Raw genomic sequence first — 13,552 nt, forward strand, 5'->3', positions numbered from 1 at the left:
CTCTATTTGCAACTTTGGCAAGTTTCTTATGGATCTTGGGACCATCTTTGGTACCAGAACGTTCTTCAGAAATCTTTTTGAATAGAGCGTCATTTGACGTGTTTTCTTTTAATCTTTTACCTTTGTGCTTTTCCGGGGAAGCCTTCCGCTTTGTGTCATGGATTTTTGTGGGGCTCCGAGAGCAAGATTCTTCGTTCCTAAAACTAATTTCAGGGCTCCGAGAGCCATATCGAGCACGAGTTTGAAACTCTGGGCTCCGAGAGCCGTTTGTTTGATCACTATGACTCTCACTTGAGAGTATTCTGCGACACGAGTGAGCTTTATATTGCCTTCCATGCCTCTCACGATCATAATCTTCATCGACTAAATTGTCCAACAATCCAATCACTATCTCACTATCACTCATTATTTAATTTGGTCCGAATCAAAGCGAATGCTAACGTCAACTGGTGTTGCTTTGGTCAATCGAGGCGATTGCACGCGTCTGTCTCAGTTGAACTCGAAGGCGGAGCTAAGGCGCTCCTTTTGGAGTAGAATAATTATTTATTAACTGTTATAGATCAGAACACACTCAGTGTATGCAGGCTGTCTAAAGGGCATATCTGCAATATCCCAGGAATGCATGAATGGACGATTTGTATTGCCAATCATCAAGTAAATAGATTTACAAAGATGGGTATTAGTTGAAACTTTCAAGACATAATGAGAGGGACGTTGATATAACCAAAAGGCACTATGCGCACACTACTACAACTGGTACTACAGCCAGGGTTAATACTGCTGCTGCTGCCTCTGCTAATAATGCTGCTACTACTACGAGTACTACTATTAGTTCTACTGAAGCTAAAACTTTTCGGTGAAACTTTCAGGGAATGTGTAGGAAGATATTAAACTAAATCGAAACGCATTATGTCGATTCAGGTTATTAAAAGAGCGCAAAAGCTATATATCAGGAGCAGCTTACAGTACTTAGTTGAGACTTTCAGTGCATGTTGAGGGGGATGTTGAAGCAACCAAAAGGTATTATATGCACACTAGTACTGCTGCTTATACTCTTAACTACGACTAAGGCTGAGGGTATTAAGGATAAATTTTAAGGCAATGTTGAGGGAGACGTAGAACTAAATTGAAACATGCTATGTGGATGTAGTCGGTCAAAAGGGCGTATTAGTAGTAGCTAGAGAATGGCTTAGAACATTCCTGGGCTACCAATATTACTACGACTTTCGCAAATACGTTTACTGCTACTACTGCTATTATTGAAGAAAACCCAAATACTTTAAGTGCATGGTTGTCGAAATAGTCCAAGGTGTTAAGATATCCAGGCGGGATATCTTAGAACTTGGATAGGGTGAAAAGAAGAATCTTTCCGAATTGGTTTATGTTACTTTAAAACTAAATCAAAATGCACTATGTGCACGCTGGTTGTTAATTAGCCTTCTCAGCAATATCTCAAGAGGCGACTAAGGGTATTAAGTTAAGGGCTGCTACTGTTACTACTCTTGCTCTTACTATAGAACTAAATCAAAAGGATGTAAGTGCATCCACATTGTCAAAATACCATAGATATAATGTCGGAACAGAATACGGTATTAAGTCTTATTTTTCAGTAAAAGTTGAGGTGTGGAACTTGATTATAATATACTATGTGTATCCAGATTTTCAAAAGGGCGTATGCTATTAAAAATTGTTGAACAACTTTGTCCAACATAAACAGGTAGCCAAAAACTGAATTTTTATTGGAAAGAAAATCGAAAAGATTTAAAATAGTGTTTTATTAACCAACAAAAAGGACAATTAAAAACGAATATAAATTAATTTGAATTATATTTACCCAAAAGAAGTTTTTTAAAGAAAATTAAAGAGCTATATCAAACCAAAGATGAGCAGAGATAAAGCCAAATAACCTTTTGAGTGTAAAACAATCGTTAAACATCATCAATAAATAAATGAACCTCAAAATAAACAGAAATTACTATAAATAACTGAGTTAAATTCAAAAAGGCCGGAAATTAATTGGAGTAAGGGTAACACCACCCGTGCCTTCTAAAGACCAGAACATAATTTTTATTTAACTGAAAACAAAATACAATTTTTTTTAACTTTAATAAATCCTAAATTGTTAAGATTTCCAGGAATAAATATCATTATATATATTAAACTATCAATCTATATTCACTTTAACAGTTTTCTCTTTTTTTAACTTTAATAAATCTAAAGTTTAGTCTTACCCATCAACAGTTACGAGCCTGAGAGTATTTGCCTTATTTTCGGAAAAAGAGGGGAACACCCCCTAAAAGTCATATGATCTTAATGAAAATCATACCATCAGATTCAGTGTATCCGAGAACCCTACTATAGAGGTTTCAAGGTCCTATCTGCAAAAATATAGTTTTTTTTTCTTCCCATGGGTGATCATATCGACCCAGTGGTCCTAGAATATCGCGAGAGGTCTCATTTGATCGGAAATTAAAAGTTCAAGTGCCCTTTTTAAGTTACCAAAAATTAGAGGGCAACTTGGTCCCCTCCCACGCTCCTTTTTTTCCCAAAGTCACCTGATCAAAAACCAACTGAGGTAATTATAAGATTATTATTAGTTAAAAAAAAAGTAAAATTAATATGCAAATTTCGTTTTAATTATTCATGTACGGTGATCAATCTTCAATACCTGCATTAATTCAAAAACTTACAGAAAATAAATAAAAAAAAGTTTTTTTTTTAACTGAAAGTAAGAGGCGACATTAAAACTTAAAACGAAAAGAAATTATTCCGTATATGAAGGCTGTCTCCTCCTGAACACCCCGCTCTTTACACTAAAGTTTTTTATTGTTTCAAAAAGTAGAGTTTTGAGAAAGAATCAAACTTTAGCGTAAAGAGCGGGGCGTTGAGGAAGGGACAATTCCTTTCATTTACGGTATAATTTTTGTTCGTTTTAAGTTTTAATGTTGCCCCTTGCTGTCAGTTACAAAAACTTGTTTTTTTTTTATTTAATCACGGATAAAGGATGATAGGTTGGCAATTGTGCTTTTATTTAATGAAGCTGAGGCCAAAGCAAAAGTAGGAGATCCACGAATAGGGTGGAGAGAAGGAGGTAATAGAGGTAAAGACGTTATGGAGGCTATAAGAAAAAAAAGAAAGTAGAAAATCTATAGGGGGGGGAGGGTTAACGAAGCTATGACTTGAGTCGGAAGGAGGAAAGGGGACAACTGCGTTGACCTCAGGTGGTTTGGTGCTGTAATAATAGCTTTAGTAGCTTTATAGTTTATAAAGTATATAGTATATAGTTTATAAGTAGCTTTGTAGTTTATAGCATTGTTTATAGTAGCTTTAGTAGTAGGAAAGTTGAAATTTGATCTTGCAGCTGTAGGCTACACGTGACGGTTGTGCCTTGTAGTTAATTAATCAAAAAAACTTTTTCACAAAATAAGTTTTTCAAAGAAAAGTAAAGAACTCCATTAAACCAAAAATAAGCAAAAATAAAATAAAATAATCTACCAAGCGTGAAACTACCACAAATCAGCATCGATAAATAAATGAAACCCAAAACGAACAGAAATTACAATAAATAACCGAGTCAAACTCAAATTGAGCAGAAATTAACATGAGTAGGGCTCAAAACCCATGTGCCTTCCCAAGGCCAGAACATAATTTGCACTTTACTGAAAAAATATAAATGTTTTTACTTTTAGAACTCTAATAAATCAAATAATAGTAACATTTTGATTACTAAATATCAATATATATATATATATATATTGAACCGACAATGCACATTCATTTGTATTTTTTTCAGTAAAGTGCAGATTATGTTCTTTCGTATCTTCGTTAACCCCCCCCCCCCTCCCCTAAAGTTTCATGAGTTGGCACCCTGACAGCTAGAGGAGAAATAAAAAGGATTTTTAAAATGTAGATATTTTCATGCTTTCTTCTCCTTATTTGTATTTCAATGTAGGGGGCAAGTCGTGTAGACGAATATACTAAAAGGAGCAAGCGCTAACAAAAGTTAAGCTTGTTACTACACCACTTTCAAACTGAGTAATTTAAACCGTCACGTAAACAATTTTTATTCCAGTCACACTAATGGTTTTTATAGGGTATTATTTATGAAAACTATTCTATAAGCAATGAATATACGATTAAACCATATTCAGAGGTTTGGGGGTGTGCTATAGATTAGTGGTTAAACCACCAATCAGGTTCTTATGGTATTTTCGTGTACTTGTTTATGTACTTGTGTATTTATTTTGTATTTATGTAATTGTTTCTGTACTTATGTTCTTATGGTATTTTTCTTGTCTTTTTCTTGTAATTTATATAATTTCTATTTCCTTTTAAAACTATATTTCCATCTAAAATATATTTTCTTTGCTCACTTATTCGTAAATTGTTCTAGCTGTAAAAAAGATGTACAAGTCGCAAAAATTGCAAAATCCAAATTTAAAACAAAAACCTGCAATTTTTGAGTATTTCCAAGCTGTATTATGTTATTTAAGTTTTTCTTCAACACACTGCCGTTCTCACGTTTCTGAAACTTCAACACTCGTTACAATTACTAAAATTTGTCATCCGAATAATCGTCATCACAGTCTTCTTCAATTCACATCACAATCGTCATCACAATCGTCACTTCTTCTTCGTCATCACAATCGTCAACAATTCAAACAGAAGGTAAATGTAAAAAGTTACACTTGTGAATAATGCTGGATATTCAAAATATGTGTTTGCTTCTATTCTTAAAGAAGAAAACATTTGAAAAATTAACTCAAATTTTAATAAATAGGAAATAGATAGAAAGGGCTTAACAGAAAAAAAATCACCAACTACAGAAAACGTATTTTGAGTGAGTGTAGTGAGTGGCTGTAGTGAGTGTGTTGAGTGAGTGGCTCTTTTAAAATATACTTACCAAAGTTTTTGTTTACTTAAATTATAGTTTTGAAGGCAATGAGGAAAATTCAGGCTTTTTTATTTAGGGATGCAGTTGATTGACTGCAACATGGAAAAAGAAGAAAAATCTGTTAGAGTTTTATGGTCTTGGAAGTATTGTCATCCAACAACTCTAAATCTCTGTGGAAAGTCTTTTGAGAAAAGCAAACTGCAGTAAATAGAAAGAAATACAAACTGAATTAGCTCTATAAATAAAGGAAAAAAAGAGAGAAAAAATAAGGAAACAAAAGAGTAAACATTTGTGGAAATTTCCATCGTTGCATTAACTGTCTCTTACTTGGTATAAAAGTCTTATTTAACGGTTAATAAAAGCCGAATTTTCTGGCATATATGCCCAAGTGCTGTATCAAGTACAAATTTCGTCAAAGGTAATATCAGACAAATGACTTTTGATCTTCAACTTTGTCTTTGACCTTTTTTTAACTGCTTCGAATGAATTGATTGGGTGGATCTCTTTGAAGTTCTTCCGCACGATTTAAACCTTCATGTTTTCGTATGAATTCCATCAAAATATTTATTATTTTAACTTGGACTTTTTTATTAATTATTTTTTAGGCTCTAGACGTTATCCTGAATACCGAGCCTCGCAGAGGTACGGGGATCATGATGGATATCCACCCCTCGGTTCAAGAAGCGATTACGTGTACCAACATGGACTAGGTTCTGGATCTTATGGTGGGTATGCTGACTCGGCAGGCTATCCTCTCGATATGGCCGGAGTGTACGGTGTTGAACCAAAAGGTACGCTGTCCAAAGTTGCATATGCTTAACATTGTCCGTGCTGTTCTCTGAGTTTCTACTCTGTTTTTTTTTTTTTTTTTTTTTTCATCCTCTTTCTTCATTTTTTTTTAAGTAGAAAATATCTCTCCCCCCTACATTTTAGGGCATTGGCATCACTGTGGAAGTGTAAGATACTAATTTATTTTCTCTTTTCCTTGATATTACTGCGGCTAGTGAAATCACGAAACTGAATAGAAGGAAATCTTGAAGCATGGTAATTGCTGTACTATGGCCCCCTAGAAAGCAGATAGCCTTTTAGGTGCTGATCATGAATATTATGCTAGCATGGCAATAACCATTGGATTGGAAACTGAAGCTCTTAGTGTCTTCGAGACTGGATGCAAAACTGAGAAAGAGAGGGCATGTCCCACGTATTTCAAACACTGATTATCCTCTAGGTTTCACCAGATATTTCATTCGTAACAAAATGCATGGGCCGAAGTTTTCTTCAATTACATTGACTATCTAACAAAACTAGCCCGCCCGTGCAATGTCATTGGATTGAATAACGTCCGCCTGCTCAATATCATTGGATATCGTCAACTTTTAGGAAGCCAATCATCTGATCGGATAGCTTTTGGGGTTTGGAAAAATATTGAAGTGAGAAATCTGTTTAAATAATTTGTGTTTCAAACATGTCCCACAACATAGCCCTCTTAATAGTGCTGGAATAAAATAAAACAGGGTTTATTACCTTGAATAGCTGGTTGCTCAAAGGATCTCAATCAAAAGCAGGTATTTGACCATTTCATCAAAAATAATATTTTCACGTCGGTTGAACCCAAGAAACATCTTCTCTCTTTAAATATCACCCAGAACCCAATTTCTAATTTCTAAATTTAATTAATTTTCTAATTTTAGAAAATTTGAAACGAGATTTGTAAATTTTAAGTACTGTTTCACTCATCATTTTTGAGCATATTGATAGAGACATCTAAGTTAACAAAAAGAGTCACTAATTTTCTTGAATCCTTTAAGTATGTTAATATTAGGGGTACTTATGTACTATCTGTAACACACGCGGAATATTATATACGAAAGATGCTTAAGAAACTAGTCAAATGGGTTTCTTTCAATAGACAATTGGATTGGAAACCGTGGTTTGTCATTGCGTTTACAATATTTAAACTGTTGTTTTTTTGGGTTTAGGGGAAAAAGATACCTAGGTTGGGTCAGATTAGGTTAGGTTACGTATTTAATATATGCTATTCTTTACCCCCCCCCCTCCTCATGTGCAAATATATAGCCGAAATTTGTTTCTACACTATTACATTTTCATCCTATTTTGTTTTATTTCATTAGCATTAATCGAACTTCACTTTTCGAGTGTGTTTCAGATACTTCATAAGTACCATATTAGGTATATGATAAAGTTCATGTTGGTGAAGCATTGGCCAGTACTTGTCTGAAGGATATGAGGAAAAACTCCGAGTATTATTTACCGACGGAGCAGCATTAAGCAGTTCCCCTTGCTATACTAATTATCCTCATATTTTAAACAACAAAGGAATTTGAAAACAAGAATTGTCATGTGCAGTAATTTTCAAACGATTTCAAAGTTCTTCTAGAAATTTTTAACAATTTGTTTTCGCAATTACCTGCTAATCTTATGGGTAATCAGGAAAGAAGCTTAAAATGACAAGGATTTTTCATTTAATGATCTTTGATTGATTTATGCTATCTGATTTCAAGTGAACAATGTAAGATTTTAAATTTAAAATGTTGTTCTGGAGGATATGATCGGATTTTTGATTTCATTAAAATTTAAATTGCTGACTTTACCTGAATCTGAAGTTACAGATTCTGAATGTCGTAAAAGCTATATCAGGGGGTTTGAGCCCCCTTTGTGTGTGAATAATTAACGGGATACAGCATTTGGAGTTAACTAAGACGGTCTGCACAACTTTGCTGTGCATCTGACTTATTTTCGCCTTATTTGACTTATTTGACTTCGCAGAGTTCACTGAAAAACTTCAGTGTGATGAACCACTGATCCATCTCTTGTTTGCGGAGCTAAGAGAGCTCATGCTAGTGTTGTCTGGACGTATCTTGAACGAAAAGGGTGCTGAAGCAATGGCTAAGAGGCTAGATGCTAAACTACTTGATGATTTGTCAAATATGAAGAGCCTAGCGGACATTGTGTTGTCTTATGATTACCTGAAAGATGTTGAAGAACATAATAAGAAATCTGCCTTGATGAGAGTACGTGAACACTTCAGGGCTTCGGCTTCCTAAATCTAAAAGACATCTCAAACAGCGACTCTGCCAGACTCTGCGACTCTGACTTATTTGACTTATTTCCGCTATACTAATTATCCTCATATTTTAAACGACAAAGGAATTTGAAAATAAAAATTTTCATGGCATTAATTTTCAAAGGATTTCAAAGTTCTTTTAGAAATTTTCAACAATTTGTTTTCGCAATTACCTGCTATTCTTAAGGGTAATCAGGAAAGAAGCTTAAAATGACAAGGATTTTTCATTTATGATTTTTGATTGATTTATGCTATCTGATTTCATATGAACAATGTAAGATTCTAAATTTAAAGTGTTGTTCTGGAGGATATGATCGGATTTTTGAATTCATTAAAATACAAATGCTGACTTTACCTGAATCTGAAGTTACAGGGATACGGCATTTGGAGTTAACTAAAACGGTCTGCACAACTTTGCTCTGCATCTGACTTATTTTCGCCTTAGGGATGTTAGATCTCTATCGTTCCTTATTGTCCTTGTTTGTGCCTATTTTGTGCAGATCTACCTTATTTTCACCTAGGGGATGTTGGATCCCCAGTGGCGTTTCTGGCCTCTCTTGCACCCGGGACAGAATCTTGATCAGCACCCCCCCCCCCTCCCTGTCTCCCACAAATTTTCAGACAATATTTTAACAAAAAAATTTACATTTATTTAAATCTGACTTTTCATATTTTAGCCTCCGCAAAATTATTAATTGTCTAGTCCCAATTGATTGCTTCTGGAAAAATGAAAACTTCGGATTCAATTTGCTTATACTTACTGTCAACTGCGCCCCCTACTTTATTTTAATAATAATAGAATTTCAAAAGTTGCAAAATGATTATAACCATTAGATTATTTATTTGAAATTTTGTGCCCCTAAAATTTCTGCGCCCAGGGCAAGTGCCCCCTCTGTCCCCCCTAAAACCGTCTCTGTGGATCCCTTTATTTGAATTAAAATAAAGTATTCTGCATTAGGCATCAAAACATGGCTAATCGTAGAAAAAGCCAAGACAGATAGTCTGAGTAATTGAGAAGCAAATATGGGATAAGCCCTTTTTAGGATTGTGTAAAAATGATGTCATTGCATTTGTCATCCATCCATAGGTCACTCCTAGGGCAGAACTAAGGTAGATAGTCATAGAATTAAGGGATGAAAAATTGGATTGATTTTGGGTTGTCGCGTGACGGACAATGTCCACTGGACTTGAATACAAAATCTGGGACTGAATTTGGTTGAACATACAGGCGACGAACAATTACAGGGACTATTTATAGTCCTAGCCTTATTCTGTGCGATCTTTGTCGAAAACGAAATTCGAACACTTACTGACGCTTCCGCACTGGTCGACGGTGTGCTGATACTGAGACTTTTCCATAACAGTTTTCTTCAAGTTAAACTAAACTAGTATATTTCTTACCTTTGGTTTTTTATGAAGAAACAATATCCTAAATTTATTTTTAAAAAACCCTCATGCTCTAAAAACCCTTAATGACCACTACTGAAGCAAAAAATATACTATTTATCCCCTCTGTAAATTGTGAAAGAGCTAGATTTTCAATGAGATTTCAAATATCTTCCACAGCTAATAGGCTTAAATTAAATAGTAAATTAAAAAATCTGAATAGCTGGCCTCTTTTGAAGAAAAAGTTAAAATAATATATTAAGTACCCTTGATGATAGGTACTTCTTGATGTATAATTTTTGATTGCATTATATATTATGAATTTGCCGTGCCGGGGTAGCCTCCCTTGCCCCTCTCCTGCTCTAAGTTATAATGTTTTTAGTTTTGTTCTTCTTTTCCCTTTTTCTTTGCTTTATTTAATTTGTTTTTTTTTTGGTGGATCACAAAATTATATTGATTGTGGGTTAGCCTTCGATTCCAGCTTAATTCTATGTTGGCTCTATTTGAATATTGTTTGTTTGTCTGTATTTTGTGTTCACAAAAAAAATCTTCAAAAAGGAAAAGGTTTGTTAATAAGTTCGGAACACCAAGGAAGCCCCCTCTCAATTGAGAGTACATTTCTAAACCGAGCCACCTATTATGTATTGTTCCTCTAATCAGAGATAAGTTTCAAGCAAGTGGATGTTGATGGCTCATATGCATAACAACGTGGGAGACCATTTGCACTCAACTGTCTTCAACTTTCTTGTTCCATCTGCTTCAATCTTAGTTCATGTGAAAGAAATTCTATAATTCTGCGTAATATTAGATAATATCGTAGTGAATTTTAAATTGAAGTAATTTAATATAATTGTGGATTGTTGTCAAAATGTATTTTAAACTCTAGTTGAACATTCTTGATGTTTTTGTGCTACTAGTAGCTTTTTATGACTTTTTCTATCTCTCTTGGAAGCTTAAATTGCGCTTTTGGGCTAAATAAGGGCCAATTTTATTTAAAGAAGAAACAAGAAATGCCTTACTTTGAGCCAAATGACGGATGTATTTTTCTAGATACCCCTTACTTCCTTTTATTCACCCTTTAGGAGGGAGAGGTAAGGCAATATTGGGGGGGGGGGTCCCAGGAGAGGGGTTGGAGGCTCGAAAAAACAAAAAAGTGTAATTTTCAGACAAAAGCTTTGAAGTGCGGGAGAATCCTTTGGACCCCTTCTCCTATTTCAGACTAGCATAAGTCTTTATTTTATTGTAAGATGTTTCTCTATATGGATTCTGTTTGCATGTTTTGTTTCTGTTCTATGTTTGTTTTGCATGTTTTACTTTATTTTAGCCAATCATAGCATGGCACCAAGTCCCGCTCTTATCGCTGATCGACCACCTACCCCACCTTCTCCCAGTGAAAGATCTGATTCACCACCCTCACACCGAGTTTCAGCACAAAGTAAGCCTTAGCAATTTTCACTTATTTATTCTTATCTATTATGTCATCATGTTTCTCTTTTTTCTAGTCAGAGCATGAATTTATTGTTTTTTACTGTCTTTATAAAAATGTATTTTTGTAGTAAGTGGCTGTGCGTGTTATTACGTTCAAGTATATTGTATCCTATTGTCGCTTTACCACATACAGAAAATTAGTATGTCTTTTAATTAGCGCTATTACAAGGTAACGATACTACATCGCAGTAGCAAGCTCAGACTATCAGTTGCTCATTTTTTCAGAGCCAAGCCCCCCCCCCTTCCCTCATAAGCTTTCTGCTTCTTTTAAATCTTTTCTGATAACCTTTTCTCATGTTATTTTGTGGTGTCCTTTACTACAAAAGGACCCATCTGGATTGCCAAAAAGCATTGCTCATCCTTGACGCGGAGGAGAAGCAGCTGTATTTGCCTCAGGCGTCTCAATTGAGTTGGTACTAGTCGTATTACCCTTCGTCTATAAAGCTTCACCTATCCATCTTAACTTTTATTTTATTATGAGATGAGATATGAGATATACATTTATTAAAAAAGAAAACGAACACTATTCGCCTTTCGCCTGCCAAGAAAGACAATAAGCTTGAAAGGGCAAGCGAGGTTATCTCTCTCAGCTAATTAAAATAACATTCATACCTTGCTACTCAACACACAAGAAAATTATCTGATGAAGGAATAAAGGAAAAAAGAGAGAAAGAGGAAAAGACAGGAAGTAGATAGAAAAAAAAAGAAAAAAGAAAAAAAGCAAACTAACTCGGGGAAATACCTTAAATAGAATGACAACCAGGAGTGGGCATAACACAAAATTCACTCACAAGATAAAAGAAACTTCTTTGCCCGTGACTTGAAAGCCGGAAGACTCGGCACATTTTTCACACACTCGGGTAATGTATTCCAAACATGAGGACCATAATGACGAATCACAAAAGATGCCCGAATGGTGCTCCTAAACTCAAGAGTTAAGTCATCAGCTTTTCTTGTCTTATGATCATGAAGGTCTCTATTAAAACTAAAAATATTTTCAAAAGCAGGGGTGAGCAGCTGATTCAAATATTTATACGAGAAAATCGCGACATGGTAACCTCGAATTTGGGATACATTCATTAACTTATTCTATTTAAAATACTCATAGGCAGGAACCTCATCAGAATCATCAAATTCAGATAATAATTTTACAGCTCTATTCTGAAGTTTTTGAAGTCTTTTAAAACATGTAACAAAATTACTTGCCCATATAGAGCATCCGTAGCTAATATATGGGTAAAATATAGAAAAATAAATCATTTTCAGGATCTTTTTTGGGACTAGATTTTTAATTCTTCGCATCACCCCATGGCCTCTGCTTAATTTTTCAGCTATTGCACTTGAATGGTTTTTCCACGACAGGTTTTCATCAATTAAAAACCCCAAATACTTCGTTGTTGCTACTCTCTTTATCACATTTTCTTGAACCGTGATATGGTCAGTTCCAGCACTAGAAGAAAGTCTAGAAAATATCATGAAAAAGGTTTTAGAAAAGTTTAGGGTTAACATATTTTGCTGAGAAAAAGTTAGAAATTCAGAAACTGCATTATGAATTTTATTATATAAAACATCAAGTGAAGGCGCTGCCAGAAAAAGCAAAGTGTCATCTGCAAACAGGATGACACCAGCCTCTGACAGGTAATGTTTCACTCGATCAATGAAAATAATGAAAAGTAGAGGTCCCAAGATTGACCCTTGTGGGACCCCACACTATACTTTCATTTTTTAATATAAAAATTACCCATTCTTAACTATCTTATACCTATTGTTTAGATACGATGAAAACCACTCCAGACTTGAACCCTTAAACCCAATCGAGTCAAGAGCTTGAATAAGCTCTGAGGGGTCCACCGTACCGAACGTTTTTTTCATATCCAAAAACACAGCTGCAGGTATGAGACCAGCTTCAAATGCATCACTAATCCAATCAACCAACTTCAGAACTGCTATATCCGTAGATAGCCCTTTTCTGAACCCAAATTGATTTTCCATTAGAATTTTATTCTTTTCAATATAATAACTTAACTGGGCATGTGCCACTTTCTCATACAACTTAGAGAAAAATGGGAGAATAGATATAGGTCTTCGATTCGATGGGTCATCTTTTTCCCTCCTTTATGAAGAGGAATCACTCTTGCAATCTTTAGTGCTTCCGGGAAGACTCCAAGATCTAAAGAAAGGTTGATGAGGTGCGTCAACACAGGTAAGACACTCGTTTTTGCGGCCTTTATGAGTTTCAGGGAAAATTCGTCCATCCCACTAGAGCTTGGCTTCATCGTACCCAAGAATCGTGCCACTTCCCGTTCCGAATACCTTGCAAACTCAAAGGAATTCTGACTTACAGGCTGTCTTTTAATGACAGATCCAAAACTCGCAGATGTGTGTAGTTTAGCCCGCGCTTGATCGCAAAGTCTTTTTCCTTCATTTGCAAAATAACCACACAGAAATTCAGATATGTCTTGAGAATCAGTAAGACGACCTCCTGCTGTCTCCACGACTCTCACCTCCTCCTTACTCTGAAATTTACCCAAAAGTTTATTTATTGTTTTCCATGTATTTTTCATATCCCCTTGATTTTCATGAAATTCATTTTGGAAATAAAGTTTCTGAGCATTCCGTTTTACTGAATTTAAAATATTCCGAAATCTTATGAATTTTATAAAACTATCATCTGAATGATCCTTTAAATAATTCACATT

The 13,552-nt window shown here is 35.0% G+C and overlaps 1 protein-coding gene across 3 annotated transcripts in view; it reads left to right on the plus strand.

Moving 5' to 3' along the window:
• LOC148939256 (catenin delta-2-like) overlaps positions 1-13,552 on the plus strand; it is a 169,257-nt gene that overhangs the window by 57,362 nt on the left and 98,343 nt on the right. For 2 of the 3 annotated variants that reach the window (XM_089107125.1, XM_089107126.1), the window contains 2 exons: positions 5,500-5,685; positions 10,690-10,800. In XM_089107125.1, the coding sequence (XP_088963251.1) occupies positions 5,500-5,685; positions 10,690-10,800 (297 nt within the window). The remainder of the gene's footprint in view (positions 1-5,499; positions 5,686-10,689; positions 10,801-13,552) is intronic. The other variant, XM_089107127.1, reaches the window with a different exon arrangement.

The sequence above is a fragment of the Artemia sp. Qi Xiang Cuo genome, chromosome 21 (genome assembly GCF_049724085.1).
Source record: "Artemia sp. Qi Xiang Cuo chromosome 21, ASM4972408v1, whole genome shotgun sequence".
NCBI classification, from domain to species: domain Eukaryota; kingdom Metazoa; phylum Arthropoda; class Branchiopoda; order Anostraca; family Artemiidae; genus Artemia; species Artemia sp. Qi Xiang Cuo.